This window comes from Balaenoptera physalus, assembly GCF_965194825.1.
Source record: "Balaenoptera physalus genome assembly, chromosome: 17".
Lineage (NCBI taxonomy): Eukaryota > Metazoa > Chordata > Mammalia > Artiodactyla > Balaenopteridae > Balaenoptera > Balaenoptera physalus.
The window spans coordinates 48,588,050-48,610,980 of record NC_138895.1 but is presented as its reverse complement, the minus strand read 5'-3'; the positions used below and the strand labels follow the sequence as shown (position 1 = coordinate 48,610,980).

At 34.4% G+C, this 22,931-nt stretch overlaps 1 protein-coding gene and 1 long non-coding RNA gene across 17 annotated transcripts in view; both read right to left on the bottom strand.

The window, feature by feature from the left end:
• The window catches only part of VPS13B (vacuolar protein sorting 13 homolog B), a 763,196-nt gene that overhangs the window by 618,922 nt on the left and 121,343 nt on the right, over nt 1-22,931 (bottom strand). For all 16 annotated transcript variants that reach the window (XR_014255333.1, XM_082432674.1, XM_082432665.1 and 13 more), the window contains one exon: nt 9,165-9,346. Coding sequence is in view for 15 of the 16 variants with exons in the window: in XM_082432674.1 (XP_082288800.1) it covers nt 9,165-9,346 (182 nt within the window). In the remaining variant the exon portion in view is untranslated. The remainder of the gene's footprint in view (nt 1-9,164; nt 9,347-22,931) is intronic.
• LOC309646455 lies at nt 14,607-22,072 on the bottom strand. Its single transcript, XR_014255377.1, has 2 exons — nt 16,842-22,072; nt 14,607-16,466 (listed from the first exon to the last, which is right to left on the bottom strand). It is a non-coding gene; the product is annotated as an uncharacterized lncRNA (long non-coding RNA).

Genomic DNA, 22,931 nt, shown 5'->3' with positions numbered 1-22,931 from the left:
CTCTGGGAAACACTAATCTACTTTTTGTATCTGTGGATTTGCATATTCTAAGCATTTCATAAAACTAGAATCAAAATATGAGACTTAGTGCATCTGGCTTCTTCTACTTAGCATAATGTTTTCAAGGTTCATCCACAGCATGGATCAGTACCTCATTCCTTTTTATGTCTGAATAATATTCCATTGTAAAGATATAACACATTTTTTCTATCCATTCATTGGTTAAAAGACACTTGTGTTGTATCCACCTTTTGGCTATTCAGAATAATGCTATGTGATTCCCTTTATATGTGGGATCTAAAAAGTCAAATTCATAGAAGCAGAGGGCAGAATACTGTTTACCAGGGCCAGGAAGTGGGAGAAATGAGAAATGTTGGTCAAAGGGTACAAAGTTGCAGTTATGTAGGATAAGTTCTAGAAATCTGATGTACAGCATGATGATTTTAGTTAAAAATACTGTACTGTACACTGGAAATTTGTTAAGAGTAAACTTTCAGATGCTCTCACCACAGAAAAACAATGTAACTATGTGAGGAGATATATATGTTAATTAGCTTGACCCTGATAATCATTTCACCATGTATATAAAAACATCCTTAAATTGTTCCAAACCTTAAATATATAAAATTATTATTAAAAAAATATACTTTTGGGACTTCCTTGGTGGTCCAGTGCTTCCAATGCAGGGGGCGTGGGTTTGATCCCTGGTCGGGAAACAAAGATTCCACATGCCATGCAGCATAACCGAAAATTAAAATAATTTTTTTAAATAAAACTAAAAATAAATAAATAAATAATTTTGCATGCAAAAAGGAAAAAAATAATGCTACAAATTCATATACAAGATCTTAGGTAGATATATGTTTTCAATTCTTGGGTGTATTTATAGGAGTAAAATTGCTGGGTTATATAATAACTCTACATTTAACTTTTTGAAGAACTAACAAATTATATTCCAAAGCAGCATCAGTTATTTTTTTAGTTAATAATTCAACAGGGATAGCCTCATCCACCAGACGGTAGACAGCAGAAGCAAGAAGAACTACAATCCTGCAGCCTGTGGAACAAAAACCACATTCACAGAAAGACAGACAAGATGAAAAGGCAGAGGGCTATGTACCAGATGAAGGAACAAGATACAACCCCAGAAAAACAACTAAATGAAGTGGAGATAGGCAAACTTCAAGAAAAAGAATTCAGAATAATGATAGTGAAGATGATCCAGGACCTCAGAAAAAGAATGGAGGCAAAGATCGAGAAGATGCAACAAATGTTTAACAAAGACTTAGAAGAATTAAAGAACAAACAAACAGAGATGACCAATACAATAACTGAAATGAAAACTACACTAGAAGGAATCAATAGCAGAATAACTGAGGCAGAAGAACGGATAAGTGACCTGGAAGGCAGAATGGTAGAATTCACTGCTGCAGAACAGAATAAAGAAAAAAGAATGAAAAGAAATGGAGACAGCCTAAGAGACCTCTGGGACAACGTTAAACGCAACAACATTCGCATTATAGGGGTCCCAGAAGGAGAAGAGAGAGAGAAAGGACCTGAGAAAATATTTGAAGAGATTATAGTCGAAAAATTCCCCAATGTGGGAAAGGAAATAGCCATCCAAGTCCAGGAAGTGCAGAGAGTCCCATATAGGATAAACCCAAGGAGAAACACGTCGAGACACAGAGTAATCAAATTGGAAAAAATTAAAGACAAATAAACATTACTGAAAGCAGCAAGGGAAAAATAACAAATAACATACAAGGGAACTCCCATAAGGTTAACAGCAGGTTTCTCAGGAGAAACTCTACAAGCCAGAAGGGAGTGGCATGATATGCTTAAAGTGATGAAAGGGAAGAACCTACAACCAAGATTACTCTACCCGGCAAGGATCTCATGCAGATTCGATGGAGAAATCAAAAGCTTTACAGACAAGCAAAAGCTAAGAGAATTCAGCACCACAAAACCAGCTCTACAACAAATGCTAAAGGAACTTCTCTAACTGGGAAACACAAGGGGAAAAAAGGACCTACAAAAACAAACCCCCCAAAATTAAGAAAGTGGTAATAGGAAAATACATATTGATAATTACCTTAAACGTGAATGGATTAAATGCTCCAACCAAAAGACACAGGCTTGCTGAATGGATATAAAAACGAGACCTATATATAGGCTGTCTACAAGAGAGCCCCTTCAGACCTAGGGACACATACAGACTGAAAGTGAGGGGATGGAAAAAGATATTCCATGCAACTGGAAACCAAAAGAAAGCTGGAAGAGCAATACTCATATCAGATAAAATAGACTTTAAAATAAAGAATGTTACAAGAGACAAGGAAGGACACTACATAATGATCAAGGGATTGAACCAAGACAAAGATATAACAATTATAAATGTATATACACCAAACACAGGAGCACCTCAATACATAAGGCAACTGCTAACAGCTATAAAAGAGGAAATCGACAGTAACACAATAATAGTGGGAAACGTTAACACCTCACTTACACCAATGGACAGATCATCCAAATTGAAAATAAATAAGGAAACAGAAGCTTTAAATGACACAACAGACCAGATAGATTTAACTGATATTTATAGGACATTCCATCCAAACACAGCAGATTACACTTTCTTCTCAAGTGCGCATGGAACATTCTCCAGGATAGAGCACATCTTGGGTCACAAATCAAGCCTCAGTAAATTGAAGAAAACTGAACTCATATCAAGCATCTTTTCTGACCACAACGCTATGAGATTAGAAATGAATTACAGGGGAAAAAACGTAAAAAACACAAACACATGGGGGCTAAACAATACGTTACTAAATAACCAAGAGATCACTGAAGAAATCAAAGAGGAAATAAAAAATACCTAGAGACAAATGACAATGTAAACACGATGACCCAAAACCTATGGGATGCAGCAAAAGCAGTTCTAAGAAGGAAGTTTACAGCTATACAAGCCTACCTCAAGAAACAAGAAAAATCTCAAATAAACAATCTAACCTTACACCTAAAGGACCTAGAAAAAGAAGAACAAACAAAACCCAAAGTTAGCAGAAGGAAAGAAATCATAAAGATCAGAGCAGAAATAAATGAAATAGAAACAAAGAAAACAATATAGCAAAGGTCAATAAAAATAAAAGCTGGTTCTTTGAGAAGATAAACAAAATTGATAAACCATTAGCCAGACTCATCAAGAAAAAGAGGGAGAGGACTCAAATCAATAAAATGAGAAATGAAAAAGGAGAAGTTACAACAGACACCGCAGAAATACAAAGCATCCTAAGAGACTACTACAAGCAACTCTATGCCAATAAAATGGAAAACCTGGAATAAACGGACAAACTCTTAGAAAGGTATAACCTTCCAAGACTGAACCAGGAAGAAATAGAAAATATGAACAGACCAATCACAAGGAATGAAATTGAAACTGTGATTGAAAATCTCCCAACAAGCAAAAGTCCAGGACCAGATGGCTTCACAGGTGAATTCTATCAAACATTTAGAGAAGAGCTAACACCCATCCTTCTCAAACTCTTCCAAAAAATTAAGGAGGAAGGAACACTCCCAAACTCATTCTATGAGGCCACCATCACCCTGATACCAAAACCAGACAAAGACACTACAAAAAAAGAAAATTACAGACCAATATCATTGATGTACTATAGATGCAAAAATCCTCAACAAAATACTAGCAAACAGAATCCAACAACACATTAAAAGGATCATACACCATGATCAAGTGGGATTTATCCCAGGGATGCAAGCATTCTACAATATACACAAATCCATCAATGTGATACACCATAATAACAAATTGAAGAATAAAAACCATATGATCATCTCAACAGATGCAGAAAAAGCTTTTGCCAAAATTCAACACCAATTGATGATAAAAACTCTCCAGAAACTGGGCAAAGACGGAACCTATCCCAACATAAAAAAGGCCACATACGACAAACCCACAGCAAACATCATTCTCAATGTTGAAAAACTGAAAGCATTTCCTCTAAGATCAGGAACAAGACAAGGATGTCTACTCTCACCAATATTATTCAACATAGTTTTGGAAGTCCTGGCCATGGCAATCAGAGAAGAAAAAGAAATAAAACGAATACAAATTGGAAAAGAAGAAGTAAAACTGTCACCATTTGCTGATGACATGATACTATACATAGAGAATCCTAAAAATGCCACCAGAAAACTACTAGATCTAATCAATGAATTTGGTAAAGTTGCAGGATACAAAATTAATGCACAGAAATCTCTTGCATTCCTATACACTAATGATGAAAATCTGAAAGAGAAATTATGGAAACACTCCCATTTACCATGGCAACAAACAGAATAAAATACCTAGGAATAAACCTACCTAGGGAGACAAAAGACCTGTACGCAGAAAACTATAAGACACTGATGAAAGAAATTAAAGATGATACCAACAGATGGAGAGATATACCATGTTCTTGGATTGGAAGAATCAATATTGTGAAAATGACTATACTACCCAAAGCAATCTACAGATTCAATGCAATCCTATCAAATTACCAATGGCATTTTTTACAGAACTAGAACAAAAAATCTTAAAATTTGTATGGAGACACAGAAGACCCAGAATACCCAAAGCAGTCTTGAGGGGAAAAAACGGAGCTGGACGAATCAGACTCCTGACTTCAGACTATACTACAAAGCTACAGTAATCAAGACAATATGGTACTGGCACAAAAAAAGAAATATAGATCAATGGAACAGGATAGAAAGCCCAGAGATAAACCCACACACCTATGGTCAACTAATCTATGACAAAGGAGGCAAGGATATACAATGGAGAAATGACAGTCTCTTCAATAAGTGGTGCTAGGAAAACTGGAGAGCTACATGTAAAAGAATGAAATTAGAACACTGCCTAACACCATACACAAAAATAAACTCGAAATGGACTCAAGACCTAAATGTAAGACCGGACACTATAAAACTCTTAGAGGAAAATACAGGAAGAACACTCTTTGACATAAATCACAGCAATATCTTTTTTGATCCACCACCTAGAGTAATGGAAATAAAAACAAAAATAAACAAATGGGACCTAATGAAACTTCAAAGCTTTTGCACAGCAAAGGAAACCATAAACAAGACAAAAAGACAACCCTCAGAATGGGAGAAAATATTTGCAAATGAATCAACGGACAAAGGATTAATCTCCAAAATATATAAACAGCTCATGCAGCTCAATATTAAAGAAACAACCCAATCCAAAAATGGGCAGACGACCTAAATAGACATTTCTCCAAAGAAGACATACAGATGGCCAAGAAGCACATGAAAAGCTGCTCAACATCACTAATTATGAGAGAAATGCAAATCAAAACTACAATGAGGTATCACCTCACACCAGTTAGAATGGGCATCATCAGAAAATCTACAAACAATAAATGCTGGAGGGGGTGTAGAGAAAAGGAAACCCTCTTGCACTGTTGGTGGGAATGTAAAGTGATACAGCCACTACGGAGAACAGTACGGAGGTTCCTTAAAAAACTAAAAATAGAATTACCATATGACCCAGCAATCCCACTACTGGGCATATACCCAGAGAAAACCATAATTCAAAAAGACACATGCACCCCAATGTTCATTGCAGCACTATTTACAATAGCCAGGTCATGGAAGCAACCTAAATGCCCATCCACAGACAAATGGATAAAGAAGTTGTGGTACATATATACAATGGAATATTACTCAGCCATAAAAAGGAATGAAATTGAGTCATTTGTTGAGACGTGGATGGATCTAGAGACTGTCATACAGAGTGAAGTAAGTCAGAAAGAGAAAAACAAATATCGTATATTAACGCATGTATGTGGAACCTAGAAAAATGGTACAGATGAGCCGGTTTGCAGGGCAGAAGTTGAGACACAGATGTAGAGAACAGACATATGGACACCAAGAGGGGAAAACTGCGGTGGGGTGGGGATGGTGGTGTGCTGAATTGGGCGATTGAGATTGACATGTATACAGTGATGTGTATAAAGTTGATGACTAATAAGAACCTGCTGTATAAAAAAAACAAACAAACAAAACAACTAATACTAAACTTTCATTGGGTTATTTGTATGGAAATATGTTAATATAAATGTTTCAGACATTACATGAAATTTCTAAAAATCTTATATTTGTATTTGTATGGAAATATGTATGGAAATATGTTAATATAAATGTTTCAGACATTACATGAAATGTCTAAAAATCTTATATGTTCTGGTATAATGTTATAAGTAATAATCCTAGTTATTACTTTAAAATGTATATGTCAGAAATAACTAATTTTCTTGTCAACTGCATTATTATGAACTCTCATCAAATCTTTAACTGTGGTCATTTTTAAGTCTTTTGTCATTTACAGACAGTTCTGGGTGTACTCTGATGATTTTGCAAATATGTTCCTATAAGAGGGTTTCATCTTCAAGAAATTCATGGAAAAGACTCTGACAAGTACAGGTTTCTGGTAACTGACTGTACTGCTGAACTGAATGAATAAGCATTTTCAGAACTCTAATGAAAAACTGATGAACTCATAAAAGTGCTAACAAAAGATCAAGATGAAAAAAAAATTAATTACATGGGACTGAGTAAACTGATGAGGATGAGTATAATTTTTGTGACTTTTTGTTTGAATTAAAAAGAAAAAAAATCCCACAAGGACTCAGAGTCAAAGAATATACACATCAATTTTCACTGCAAAGTAAAGGAGCTGTTACAGTGGAGGATTACTGGACTGAATGTCAATATTATGACATAGTATGAGTGTGTTTCATGTTTGGTAATTGCAATCATTGATGCTTTTGTTGTGGTCATCCATGTACAATGCTTGGTGTCAGTCTATTTATCTCTTGTAAAAATAAAATACAATGTGTGAAAAAAAAAAGGCACATGCACCCCAATGTTCATTGCAGCACTATTTACAACAGCCAGGTCATGGAAGCAACCTAAATGCCCATCGAAAGACGAATGGATAAAGAAGATGTCGTACATGTATACAATGGAATATTACTCAACCATAAAATGGAACGAAATTGGGTCATTTGTTGAGACGTGGATGGATCTAGAGACTGTCATACAGAGTGAAGTAAGTCAGAAAGAGAAAAACAAATATTGTATATTAACGCATATATGTGAAAATGGTACAGAAAACTGGTTTGCAGGGCAGAAGTTGAGATACAGATGTAGAGAACACACGTATGGACACCAAGGGGAGAAAGCTGTGGGGGGGATGGGGGGGGGTGGTGTGATGACTTGGGCGATTGGGATTGCCATGTATACACTGATGTGTATAAAATGGATGACTAATAAGAACCTGCTGTATAAAAAAAATTAATAAAATAAAATTCAAAAATTAAAAAAATAATAATAATTCAATAGGAGTATACAAATTCCAAACAAGTGTAAAGAGAATATTAAATAAGAAATAATAGCAATTTTTTAAAAAGTAGTGTAGCTAAATCAGTAGAAAAGAAAACAAAACAGTAAGATGATAGAAACAAAGACAAAAAAACCTATAGTCACGGGCTTCCCTGGTGGCGCAGTGGTTGAGAATCTGCCTGCCAATGCAGGGGACACGGGTTCGAGCCCTGGTCTGGGAGGATCCCATGTGCCGCGGAGCGACTGGGCCCGTGAGCCACAACTACTGAGCCTGAGCGTCTGGAGCCTCTGCTCCGCAACAAGAGAGGCCGCGATAGTGGGAGGCCCGCGCACTGCGATGAAGAGTGGCCCCCACTCGCCGCAACTGGAGAAAGCCCTCGCACAGAAACGGGGACCCAACACAGCCAAAAATAAACATAATAAATAAATAATAAATAAAAATTGAAAAAAAAAAAACCTATAGTCACAAGTATAAATGGATTGAATTTACTAGCTAAAAGGCAGATTATAAAACTTGATCTATAATATCTAGTTATAGGTTATTTCCAGGACATATACCTAAAGATAAAAACAGATAGGTTTTAAGTAAAGCATGCAAAAGGAATTATAGCAAATACCAACCAAACGAAAGCTAATTGTTAACTATGTTAATATAAGAAAAAATAGATATGTCAAAAGACTCTCTAAGGAATAGACTCACTACATTTAATAAAAGAATCAATTCAAAAAGAGAACATAAATATGTGTGTCCTTAGGGGTATATGTTTATACACACATAAGATCTGCATACTATTTCAGGGTATGCACAGAATTCGAAGCCCTTTCATAAGCCCCAAGTTAAGAACTTCTAAACAAATTAAACATTTGTCCCATAATTTTTTTATAGAATCCTAAAAACCTGTTCCAAAACAACTATAAAATTTTACATTAGGCAATGGCTATATCAAATAAAAAGGCTCTAATTAAAATGCATTTTTTAAGAATTTATAAGATATTCCCCATAGTAAGGTCTAAACTTAGAAGCTTAAAAAGCATCGTATAACAACAAAACCAGCTTTATTTTAATAAACAAATGAGGTATAAGATAAAAATAACGTTATCATTTTAAGCATGATTGCACTTAATAAAAATATATCCTTTTTGTGCCACTGACAAAAGAAACAGTATTTTGAGCTGAAACAACTAAAAGAAGCAAGCCTTCTGCAGGGTTTCTTGTTTATCTACAAAGTGAGTGATAAGATGAAGATAATATACTGGCATCAAAGCAGATTTTTAATTTTCCGTAGTTAATTCATTCATTCAGGGTGTAAGACTAATGTTTTCCACATTAAAAAAATTAACTTGCTTATGAATTGCTAAAGTACTATAATTAAGAATTTTATTCCACTCTACCAGCACAATCAAACATATTGTATTTATACTTGACTTGGTTATCATTTCAAACATACACACTGATCCCCTCAAAAGTTATCCAAGTAAGGCCAAAGAATGAATTGTACAAGGAGCTGGTGAAAAATAATCTCTTGCAACTACAAACTATATCCACAAGTTGGTGGCAGAGAACAAAATTGAATGGTTTAACTCATATCTTGGATTTTACACAGGAGCTATAAAAATCTGCTTTCACAGAAATACACTACAATTTAAGTTGATCATGCTATACACATAAATTTGAATGATAAAATATTAGTCACCTCTAATAAGAGTTTTCCATACACCTGTCAAGAAGACTGTGTTCTTACCTATAGTTTGGAAAACTTCATTCATCAAAGCTTCATTCACTGCTGAAGAGCTGACATTTCCAGTATGAGACCAACTTTGATAAATTGCTTGCAGCAGAAGTGTCTGTGCTCTTGTAGCTTGAACTGTGAGATTTGGAAGTTCAAATATACATTCAGTTATAGCAATCTGAGATCTTTTGGTCCTGCATAAGAAAATAGAAAGCATAACAAACAATATATTAAATAACATTTATAAACAATGCCATATAAAATAAATTAGGATGCAAGGGAAGAAAAGGTATACACAGAAATTATTTTAATTAGAATTAAATCAGAGATACACAATTCTACTAACTTTAAATACATTTCACTATTTCAGAACCTCTAACAATAATAAAAAATAAAAACACAAACTAGAATAATGTACACACACACATTCATACACATATATTCAGCTCAAGCATTATACTTTTTAAATCAAGTCAATCATCAAAAATAACAGTGAAAATAATACTAATTAATACTTAAAATAGGATTTACTAGCAGATCTGCCTTATTCCTTTTTAAATTTATTTTTTATAGAATTTTGAAAGGTTAAATTCCAGTTACAGTTATTACAAAATATTGGCTATATTCCCCATGCTGTATAATACATCCTTGAACCTATTTTACATCCAATAGTTTCTACCTCCCCCTCTCCCCACTGACCACTAGTTTGTTCTCTATATCTGTGAGTCTGCTTCTTTTGTTATATTCACTAGTTTGTTGTATTTTTTAGATTCCACATATAAATGATATCATACAGTATTTGTCTTTGTCTGACTTATTTCACTTAGCATAATGCCCTCCAAGTCAATCCATGTTGCTGCAAATGGCAAAATTTCATTCTTTTTTATAGCTGAGTAGTATTCCAGTGTGTGTGTGTATGTGTGTGTGTGTGTGTGTGTGTACATGCACCACATTTTCTTTATCCATTCCTCTGTAGATGGACACTTATATTGTTTCCATATCTTGGTGACTGTAAATAATGCTGCTTATGAACACTGGGGTACACATATCTTTTCATATTAGTGTTTTTATTTTTTTGGATATATACCCAGGAGTGGAACTGCTGGGTCATATGGTAGTTCTAGTTTTAGCCTTTTGAGAAATCTCCACACTGTTTTCCACAGTGGCTGCACCAATTTACATTTACAAAAACAAGTTTCAATAAAATTAAAAGGACTGAAATCAGAGTATATGTGCTGATCACAATGGAATTAAACTATAAACTAATAAAAGAAAGGTATCTGCAAAATCCTCAAATATTTAGGAATTAAAAACATAAAATACAATTAAGAACACAGTAGATAAAATTCAGAAAGTCACATAAGATAGAACTTTTGAAAAAGTATAAAATGATTTTAGAAAAGGACACTGATATGGATGACAGAAAAGGACAATATACATAATCAGTGTTCCTGGAGAAAAGAGTAGATAAAGAAAAAAATTCTATGGGCATTCATTCCAATAAATGTAACACGGAGGTACCAGTCCTTCTCCAGAATTTCCCTTGTTTTCTACTATCCTCCCACCTGTCCACTACAGACTAGTAAAAACATTCAGCGTATGTGCACTATTTAACCGTAAGAAGAATATAAAGGGATTTCAAGCAATAGTCCTATACAGTTGAGATACTGACAGAGTCTCATGTCAATTGGTTACCTTTGTATTTTCCAGGTATACTTTTAATTTCAGTCATAGTTCAAGTCAATGGACTCCTTTTCTAGCCATTGCTACTGCAGCTGAGAACCACCTTGCTAATAAACCTAATATCCTTCAAAGTCAAGACTGGATTTTTACTTTGCAGTTCCTAGGTCTATAAAAAAATGAGCTATAATGTTGCTGTGACTTTGACTGTTTAGGTCTCAGATTAGGCCTAGCTGGTCTTCAAGCTTCATTTTAAAGCTGTTCTATAGAAAATCTATAAAATCAGCATATATTTATTAATTGCCTATTCTGTAGCAGTCATGCACTAGCTACCTAGGAAGTATCTTAGCCACTTTAAAACATCAATGAACAAAACAGAAAATTAAAATCCCAGTGTCCTCACAGTTTATATTCTAATGGGGACAGGAAACAAATTTAAAAATTGATCAATATAAGTAAACAAATGATATAAGGAAGTTAGAAGAGAAATGCTCTTGGAAACAGAAAAAGTAGAGCATGGAATAGGAACTACTGAAGAGGGAGCAATTTCATATACGGTGGGTAGATCATATTAAAAGGATAGATTTAATTCCAAGCAAGACATGAGCAGACTTGAAGGAGGTAAGTGACAGTTGTGTGGGTATCTCTGGAGAGTGATTCAGGCAGGTGAAAAGGTCCTGAGGTAGGACTGAACCTGGCAAGTCCAAGCAATGGCAAGGAAGGCAGTGTGGTTGCAGCAGTTTGATAATAACCTAATTCACTAATTAAGTTGGTTTTCCATGGTTTTTATCCATAAGAAATACCTGAATAGGCTTTACACAGCCATTCATCTGAGACTGCATCAAAGTCTGACTCCATAGGGTTCACTTTCCTTGAATTTACTTTTATTTTTAAATCTCTTTAGCCTTATTTTCAAACTTTTTCATTTAAGGTACTAGAAGAAGGACATGAAATTTTTAAAATATCAATTCCAATTCTGGCTAAATCACTTATTTGCTTCATGTTTTTAGGAAAAAGATATATATAACTTCTCTGAGCTTCACTTCCCTCTTTAAAAGCCAAGTATAATTATCCCTGCCCAATCTACCACAGATGACTATAGTGAAAATCAATTACATTTAATATTTAAAGCTTAACAGATACAAGGTTTTTTGCTAGGAACTGAAGATACAGGCACTATCTTTACACTCAAAGAATTCAGAATCTAGTTGTGAGACAAGTAAACCAGTAATTATAATTTAACATAATGAGTGCTATAACAATGTTATGTACAGGTTCCTGTGAGATACACTGAAATGGTTGAGGAAAAAATGCAGATGTTATATTTAGAAATGACCCATAAACATGAAAAGACTCTTAAGCCTCACCAGTAAAAAGGGAAATTCACACTAAAACAATGTATGACTCTTTTAACCTCTCAGATTAGCAAGACCTCTCAGACTCTAACTCATCTTCTAGGAATCTATCTGAAAAGAATTTTCACACGAGCCTGCAAGAATACTTACACAAAGACAGTGTTTGCAGCATTATTTAAAATAGCCTAAACCTGAGAAAATCTCATCGTTGAATAAATTCTGACACATTGATTTGATGCAAAACTACTCAGATATTAAAAAGAATGAAGTTAGACGAACCTACTGATATGAAAGGATACGCTGAAATATGGTAAAAATGTATGTAGTTGCATTATAATATGGTTCCATGTAATGGCAGGAAGTGGTGGGTTACCCACACATAAAAGTATGTCTGCATGTGTTTGTATGTTGAGATAAAAAATTCTGGAAAGAATTATTGATAATATTCATTGCTGGAAGATGATAACAGAGGATGACTTTATGTGATCTTTTCCCTTTTTTCCCTATATAAATGTCTGTATTGTTTTGCTTGGTCCTTTGAGAAATATATATCATTATTTTTCCAAAAAAATTTAAGAAACTGCACTACTTCAAGAATGGACTATGGAAATCACAAACTATGTCAAAATGAATTAATTTCATAAAACATTTTTAAAATACGAAGGTAAGATATGAGCATTATCAATGTATCAAACTATCTCCACTCCCTGCTCTGACACTGAATTATCAAATGATTTCTTACCTTCTCATAGACATAAACTTCACTTTTAAGTCAGACAAAGAAAGACAAATACCATATGATATCATTTACATATGGAATCTAAAAAAATGATACAAATGAACTTATTTACAAGACAGAAATAGACTCACAGAGATAGAAAACAAGCTTATGGTTGCCAAAGGGGAAAGGGGGGGATAAATTAGGAATTTAGGATTAACAGATATACACTACTATATATAAAATAAACAACAAGGACCTATTGTATAGCACAGGGAACTATATTCAACATCGTGTAATAACCTATAATGGAAAAGAATTTGAAAAAGAATATATATATATATACACACACATATATACAACTGAATCACTGTGCTGTACACCTGAACCACTGTAAATCAACTATACTTCAATTAAAAACATTTTTTAATTAAAACAAAAAGAAATAAACTTCACTTAAAACCTCCAAAAGAGGAATTGTATCAACGAAGATGGTAGAGTAAGGTATGCCAAGTCTGTCCCTCCATAAAAGCAACACAAAAGCTGGCAAAAACTGTCAAAAATCAACTTTTTCAGAACTCTAGAAACTAACCAAAAGCCTGCAACAAACATGGGAACACGTAATAAAAATAAAGTAAAATTTAAAAAAAATTTTTAAACAGCTCAATCTCAGTAGGAACAGTGAACTTTGTGGTATTTTTATTTACCCGTGTTACATCCCCTCGCCCCCAGGCTCAGCAGTGGTACCAAATAGCCCTTATCCCCAGTAAGAGGTAACAGAGAAAGCAAAAAAGACCTTATTCAAAAGAAATTGTGGTTGTCTGTTCTGACCTGTCTGGTGGCTACCTAGAGGACCAACTCAAAGAGCCTGCTTTCTCTCTCTTAATTCAGAACTCTCCCAATACTAAAACAACTACCCAGGAGCATTTGTAGAAAACATTTACAGGCAAATGTACTGCAATAGTCCTTGCTGCCTGGAATAATAGATAGACAAGACAAGGGGCAAAAAAAGAGACTAACCAAAATCTTAGAAAGGCTGGGAAATGATACTTTCAGGAATAAAAACGCTGAAAAGCTCAGATACCTTCCTGGGACTATGGAAGGCCACACACATGCTAAGCGCTGTGCACCTGCAGAGAAAAGACAAGAGAAAGGCCTTAAGCTCTCACTTCTGGCTGACTTTAAGGGTATGCACAACAAGAAAAGGTGGCAGAGTTGAAAACTGCCTGGTTGAGCTTTGAAGGCATTCCTCAGAAGAAACCATGGAGGCCACATGGCACTGGGTTGAAATATTCAAAGTGCTGAAAGAAAGAACTGTCAATTAGTAATTGTAATTCTGGGGCTTCCCTGGTGGCACAGTGGTTAAGAATCCGCCTGCCAATGCAGGAGACACAGGTTCGAGCCCTGGTCCGGGAAGATCCCACATGCCGTGCAGCAACTAAGCCCGTGCATCACAACTACTGAGCCTGTGCTCTAGAGCCCACCAACCACAACTACTGAAGCCCATGTGCCACAACTACTGAAGCCCGTGCACCTAGAGCCTGTGCTCTGCAGCAAGAGAAGCCACCACAGCGAGAAGCCGGTGCACCACAACGAAGTGTAGCCCCGGCTCGCCACAGCTAGAGAAAGCCCGCGCACAGCAACAAAGACCCAATGCAGCCAAACATAAATAAATAAATAAATAAATAAATAAATAAATAAATTTATTTTAAAAAATAATAATAATTATAATTCCAACTTAACTATTCTTCAAAAATAAAGTAGAAATCTCCCAAGAAAGGAAAGTCCAGGATCAAAAGGCTTCACTTGTGAATTCTACCAACATTTAAAGAAGAAAAAAATACCAATACTATTCAACTTTTTGCAAAAAAAAAGAACAGAAGGGAATCCTTCCCAATTTCTTCTATAACATCAGTATTACCCAGGTACCAAAGCCAGACAAAAACAACACAAGAAAACTACACACCGATATCCCTTGTGAACATAAATGCAAAATCCTCAGTAAAATACCAGTGAATGAAATTTGGAAGAATATTAAAAGCATTATACACCATAACAACTGAAATTTATCCCAGAAATAAAAGAATGGCTCAAGAACTCAATGCAATACATCATACTTATAGAAAGAAGAGGGGAGAAAACATGTCCATATCAACTGACACAGAAAAAGTACTTGACAAAATCCAATACTCTTTCATAATATAAAACACTCAACACACTAAAGAGAACTTCCTCATATGATATAGGATATTTATGAAAAACACACAACTAACATCATACTTAGTGGTGAAAGGCTGAAAGCTTTCTCTCCAAGATCAGGAAGAAGTCAAGTATTTTTCTCTTGCCATTCTATTCAACATTGCAGTAAAGGTTCCAGTCACGAAACCAGGCAAAAAAAATTGTTAAGGCATTCAGATTGTAAAAAAAAGAAGTAAAACTATCACTACTCACAGATGACATGATCTCATACCTTGAAAACTATAAACACACACACACACACACACACACACACCAATGAATGGAGCTAAAAACAAGTTCAACTAAGTTCCAAGATACAAGGTAACTACATGGAAATCAGTTTTATACCCATATACACTTAAAATGAACAATCTGACAAGGAAATTAAGAAAACAATTCCATTTATAATAGCAACGAAAAGAATAAAATACTTAGGAATAAGTATTTCACCAAAGAAGTGTTAAGGCTTTTACACTGAAAACTACAAAGCATTGTTGAAGGAAATTAAAGAAGGGATTAAATAAATGGAAAGACATCCTATGTTTATTGATTGGAAAATTTAATACTGTTAAGATGACAGTACTCTCCAAATTAAGCTATGCGTTCAATACAATCCCTATCAAAATCCCATCTATTTTGAATAAATGATTAAACTAATCCTAAACTAATTAAATTCATATGGATTTACAAGGAATCTTGAATAGCCAAAACAATCCTGAAAAAGAAAAACAAAGTTGGAAGACTCATGCTTCCCAATTTCAAAACTTACTACAAAGGTACAGCAATCAAATACACATATAAATATAAATCAGTGCACCAGAGCTGAGAGTCTAGAGATAAACCCATACATCTATGATCAATGGACTTCTGACAAATGGTCAAGGCCCATAAGTGGGGAATGAACAGTCTTTTTAACAAATGGTCTTAGAACAACTGAATATCGAAATACAAAAGAATGAACTTAGACCCTTACCTCACACCATATACCAAAATTAACTCAAAATTGATCGAAAAGCTAAAACCATAAAATCTTAGAAGGAAACATAAGTGTAAATCTTCACAATCTTGGATTAAACAACAATTTCTTAAATATGATACCAAAAACAAAAGGAAAAACAGATAAATGGGACTTCATCAAAATTTAAAACTTTTGTATATCAAAGGAAACTATCCAGAAAGTGAAAACACAACACACAAAATGGGGGGGGGGGGGGAATCTGCAAATCATATATCTACGAAGGGTCTAGTGCCTGGCATATGCAAAGAATTCCCACAACTCAACAGCAAAAAGATATACAGCCCAATTTAAAAATGCACATAGGGCTTCCCTGGTGGCGCAGTGGTTGAGAATCTGCCTGCCAATGCAGGGGACACGGGTTCGAGCCCTGGTCTGGGAAGATCCCACATGCCGCGGAGCAACTAGGCCCGTGAGCCACAATTGCTGAGCCTGCGCGTCTGGAGCCTGTGCTCCACAACAAGAGAGGCCGCGACAGTGAGAGGCCCGCGCACCGCGATGAAGAGTGGCCCCCACTTGCCGCAACTAGAGAAAGCCCTCGCACAGAAACGAAGACCCAACACAGCCATAAATAAATAAATAAATAAATAAATAAATAAATAAATAAATAAATAAATAAATAAAATTACAAAAAAAAAAAAGGAATGCTATCTTTAAAAAAAAAAAAAAAAGTGCACATAAACAGTCATTCCTCCAAAGAAGTTATACAAATGGCCAATAAGCACTTAAAAAAATGCTCAACATCATTAGGGAAATGAAAAGCAGTACCACAAAAAGATACCACTTCACACCCACTAAGATAGACATAAAAGGAGAAGAAAGAAAAAAAAAGCAGAAAATAACGAGTCTTGGCAAGGATGGGGAGGAATTGGAACCTTCATACATTGGAGGTAGACGTATACAATAGTACGACCACTGTGTGTAACAATTTGGCAGTTCATCAAAAAGGTAAATATAGCAATTATATTGTTAGGTATATACCCAAGAGAACTGAAAATGTTGTTCATATTGGAGCTCATATATGCATGTTCATAGCAGCATTATTCTTATTAGCCAAAAAATAGAAACAACCCAAACTTGCAACTGATAAATGGATAAACAGAATGTGGTATATCACTATAAAGTAGTTATTATTTGGCCATAAAAAGTAATGAAGTACTGATACATGCCACAACATGGAGAAACCTTGAAAACACGCTAAGTAAAAGAAGCTAGACAGAAAATGCCACATATTGTATGTGGCATTCTCTATCCAGAATCACAGATAGAGTCAGGGTTTTTTTTTTGGAGTTTTAAAAATGCTCTGGAGTTGGATGGTGATGATGACTGCATAACAATGTGAATATACTAAAAACCAATGAATCGTACAGTTTAAAATAATTATAATAGTAAATTTATGCTATGTGGATTTTATCTCAATTAAAATTCAAAACCTCCCTAAAGTATTCAGAACTCTGTTCCTAGGAACACTGGTCCAATCAAGTAACGACTGCCCTTTCTTACTCGAAAATAACAAAATAAAAACAAAACCCTGGGATCACCTGTCTCTCTCAATTAGCATGCCTCATAATTTAAATATACAGTTGCACATTAACACATCTACCACCCTGTCCATACAGCTCTCAAATATTTAATAGCAATGTGTGGCTCTACCTAGATTTACCGTTCAATCCACAAGCCTGGTCACATCTTGCCACAAAATCAAAGGAATGGAATAAATAGATAAGGAAATAAATATGCACTGAAGGGACTTCCCTGGCGGTCCAGTGGTTAAGACACCATGCTTCCACTCACGGGGCGTGGGTTTGATCCCTGGTCAGGGAACTAAGATCCTACATGCTACGCAGTGGGGCCAAAAAACTTTTTTTAAATCTTTTTAAATAAATTTTTAAAATGCACTGAATAGAAGATTCCTTAAACCAAGCAGATAAGATAATAGAGATCAAATGAGGCAGGAGAAAAAACAATAGAATCTAATTCATAAATTTATATTTCATTATCATTACTGGTTCATTTTGCTTTTCTAACATTGTGGCCATTCTTTAAGTCACTTTCTTGTCTTTTATTACAGGTTTAAAAATTGAGTGGTGGTTCTCTTTCTACTATGTTCTCAAATTTCTGTTCAAAATTCTTGACCAAAACAAAAACAAAAACAAAAACAAAAGCACAACAGTTTACCAGTAGTGATACTAAGTAAACAGAACAGACATTTGGAAACCTACAATATAAAAATGTATAATTAATCTAGCCACTCTATCTTTAGCCAGATATTCCGTTGTGTTTAGGAAGTCCTATGGTGTAGCAAGAGCCATGTTCTTATAACTAAAGCAATAATTATTTATAAGGCAAAATTACAGTCAGGATTCTTGTTACATGTGGGTCTTTACTTATTTCATAAAAACTTCAGCTACTGTATACGGTACTCTTTCAAGCCATCAAATGTCACATAAAATGATTCCCAAATGGATAACACAGACTTGAATAAAAACTTAAACATATGCAAATTCAAAAAGATTAATTTATTCTACATTTTAATACTGCCCAAGGGTAGGGGGCAGTTCTCTCCTTCAGGTTCAATTTAATTTAACATCAAAGGAAATAACTCACTTTACAAAAGCCAGAATTCAACAATAAACAAGTAAATTATAGCATACACGTATGGCATGTTTTTGTGGTTTGTTTTATTTTCCAGCTATAACTGACTGCAAATAAAAGTACATTTTATTATACTTCTGTTTAATATTCCAGTAGCATTTGAACTAAAATAAACCATTTATAAATGATTTGGCAATAGACAGTAGATTATAGAATGTACCTGCTAGTATAACAATATCAATGAAGAGGGGTTTTTTCCTCTTCTGTTTTTGTCAATTCTGAGATATTTCCAACAGGTTAACTAGTATAGAAAATAATAAACACCTACGTATCCATTTCATCAAACCATACCATCATACTGTATTTGCCTCAGAAATTTTTAAGCAGATGAACAGTTTTTACAACTTTAAGCTATTTGGGGGCCTCATTAAAAAGTCAATGAAAATAAACAATAAAAGTATAATTTTCCTTGTGATTTATACCACTACAAATTTATTTAAACTCGGCTTAAAATAAAACAGCTCAATAAAATTCATACTAAAATTATCTAACAACTTCTGGACTTACCTCATGTTTTTGAAATATCACTAAACCTACATTTTAACAGTTAAGTTGGTGAAAATAAAATAATTTATTTAACAAATGCCTATTTCACATATCCAGAAGTCCTAGTCTGAACATATGTTCATATTACAGAATAGGTTTAAAAAACTATCAATTCAAACATTAGTCTCTAGGGAAAAATAAATTCTAATGTAACTAGCAGGATAAACAACTCATTAAAACTCAACTTGGACAAACTCCAGGATAAATTTAAGGAAATAGAAACAAGTAGGTCTTGACTGTGTAGTAACAAAGACTGAAAATGAATATGCCCTAATTAACAAACACTTTAAAAGACTCTGTTCCATTTGCTGACAAATTACAATACAGAGCTGACAAAATTTTTGGACCACTCTGGCATTGCTATAAAAAAAATTCTTCTTTCGAAATTTTAAATAAAAAACATGAAAGTGATTCTTATTACTCGATGCAAAGGAATTAACTTAAACAATCCATTCACACTCACAGCAGTACTATAATATTTTTGCCATACATACACTTCAGGAACAACCATCCATTCTTTTAAAATCAACACACCTCACAGCAACTGAAAGAATATCCTCAGCAACAGCTGGATCTGAAGATTTATACAGAGTCCCCAAATGCAAGGTCTGAATGTACAAATTGGTTCCAAAAATGTATTTTTGTTATTACTCATATCCTGTACAGTAAAATAAGATTAGATCACTTTTTCCAAAATAAAATGAGTACAAAACTCACTAACTCAACTGAGAAATGAAAGCAGTTTAAAAAACTAAGAAATGTGTATTTAGTTCTGCACACAACGACTCTTCAACTTACACAATATATCAATACTCATGGAAGGGAAAAAAAAATTTTGACCTAAACCGTAGGTAAAATGAAAGGTTAAAGCTCCTCTTTTCTCCTCCTGATCCCACTCCACTCCCCACAGATAACCACTTTTTATGAATTCAGCATACATACCTACAGACCTCTATTGATTTTTTGTATTCATAGATACACTTATAATTTTAATGCAGATATATATATATATTTAAAAGTCTACAGCCTGCTTTTTATGACTAAACAATATGTCCTGGTGATCAAGATCTTTGTACATCAGTACATATTCTTCCACATTGGTCTCTTTAATACATGCTTCACATTTTGCTGTCTGAATCAAGATTTACATTCATAGGCAGTGTATCAGTGTATCGCTTTCTCAACATCCCTACAAGTATTAACTGTTATATTTATTTAATTACAATAATTTTAGCATTTGCAAATAGCTGTAAAATACAAATTATATCCTGCTGTGTTGAGACTTGAAAATATTTTATCATTTTTCAAATTTCTGAAGTAAATATTTGAACTTAAATATTAGATAACAAATGGACAGAAAAAATGAGAAGTAAAATTTGTCTATCACTAAAATAAAAATATAATGAATGCCTTGATTATTATAATGTATAAAGTTCAAAATCTTACAATGAACTACAGGTGGTAGCAAACAAACTAAATACAAAAGGAGGAAAATGTTGTCTCTTCATTAATCTCATCATCTCCCAGACAAGTTATTCAATATAGACAGTTCGTCTACTTAAGTAAAAATGTTTACTCAAGAAAAGAGAGAGAGAGGAAGTGTGTTCATGCAATATATCTTATATATGTAATTAAAAACATTCAAATATTATCTTGAGAATTCTGATTAGAGAGATTACTAAAATTTTAGTTCAATTTCAGTAATTAGTTAAAGTCATTTGTTTTTGCTTTGGCCAAGGGCACATTTTGCATATACTATGTAAGTAAAAAGAAGACAAACTTGGTTGTCAAAAGAGCATACAATCTAAAATCTAATCAGACAACCAAAAAGCACTAAAATGACTGAAAAAATTACCAACTTCATGTCAATAAGTATTTACTTGTGCTTTCCACAGTTTCAACGTTTTGAAGATAAATGTCCTCCATAGAAAAAGAGATGGTCCTTATTGAACTTAATGTAAAAAGAATGGAAAAAGCTATTAAATAATCACAAAAAAACAGTGTAAAAATCACTTCTATGAAAACTACAGTGAAAAATAGGAAAAATATCCCATTAAAGAAAATATTAGGGGGGCTTTCCTGGTGGTGCAGTGGTTAAGAATCCGTCTGCCAATGCAGGGGACATGGGTTCGAGCCCTGGTCCGGGAAGTTCCCACATGCCGCAGAGCAACTAAGCCCGTGTGCCACAACTACTGAGGCTGCCCTCTAGAGCCTACGAGCCACAACTACTGAGCCCACGTGCCACAAATATTGAAGCCTGCATGCCTAGAGCCCGTGCTCTGCAACAAGAGAAGCCACCCGCAATGAGAAGCCCATGCATCGCAACCAAGAGTAGCCCCCGCTCGCCGCAACTAGAGAGAGCCCGCGCGCAGCAACGAACACACAACACAGCCACAAATAAAAATAAATAAAATAAATAAATTTTTTAAAAAAAGAAGAAGATATTAGGAAGATGTGATCTAGTCAGAGAAAATATCAATTGGGCCAATATCTGAGGAGTAAGTAAAAATTATTTAGGCTATTGATTACTGAGACAATATGGTGAAAGACTTGGCTGAAAAAGAAACAATGGGGTGGGAGGGAGGGAGATGCGGGAGGGAGGAGATATGGGAATGTGTGTATATGTGTAGCTGATTCACTTTGTTATAAAGCAGAAACTAACACACCATTGTGAAGCAATTATACTTCAATAAAGATGTTTTAAAAAAAAAAAAAAAAAGAAACAATGAAAAAGGCAAGAAGGTGGGAGGGGATAGAGAGGAAGATACTCAGATGAATCTAGACAGCCAAGGGGCTAAACTATGGAGGACATCACTGAAAGTTTTAAAGATCTTAATCTTTACCACAAAAGCTATGAGAAGCAAAGTAATTTAGGCAGGAGAAGGACATAATTAGGGAAAGCAAAGACCATATCTTACTCATAATGGGACTCCAAGGCCTATGACACAACAGTTCTCACATGATAGTTACCAAAAAATTATTTTTAAAACAAACAAATGACTAATTAACCAGTTGAAACTTAAAAAGTGCTAAGTATTAACAAATTCATCTAGGAAACTGGAAATATTTTTTCAAGTTATAAATCATAATGAAGAATACAATCAAACCTATTATCAAGAACTCGCTAATAGCTACCAACATGCTATTAATGGCTCCAACACTCAACGCTAAACTAGACCTCTGGAACAACTAAAACAAGTGATTTCATCTTTCTCGAGCCACAGTATCATCTTCCCTAATCCTCCATTTCCGTATCTATAAAAGAGATAATAATACCTGAATTGTTTATTCCAAAGGTTGGCTGTGAGGTTCAAATAAATCACTGTATGTAGTGGAGTAAGTACAAAATGCTACACAAGAGTATTACAATGCTGTTCTTCGAGATTTTCTTCTGCCACTAACTATGCACTGTATGATCTTTTGAGCACAGGGACCTCCAACGATTATTTGTTCCTATATTTCAAGTTAGTATATTAAAAGAGATTAAATCATCAAACACAAGAAAGAAATTTAGAGGCAATTATTAAAAAAAAAAACAACCCTTAGACTAAATTTAGTGATTTCTAACCAAG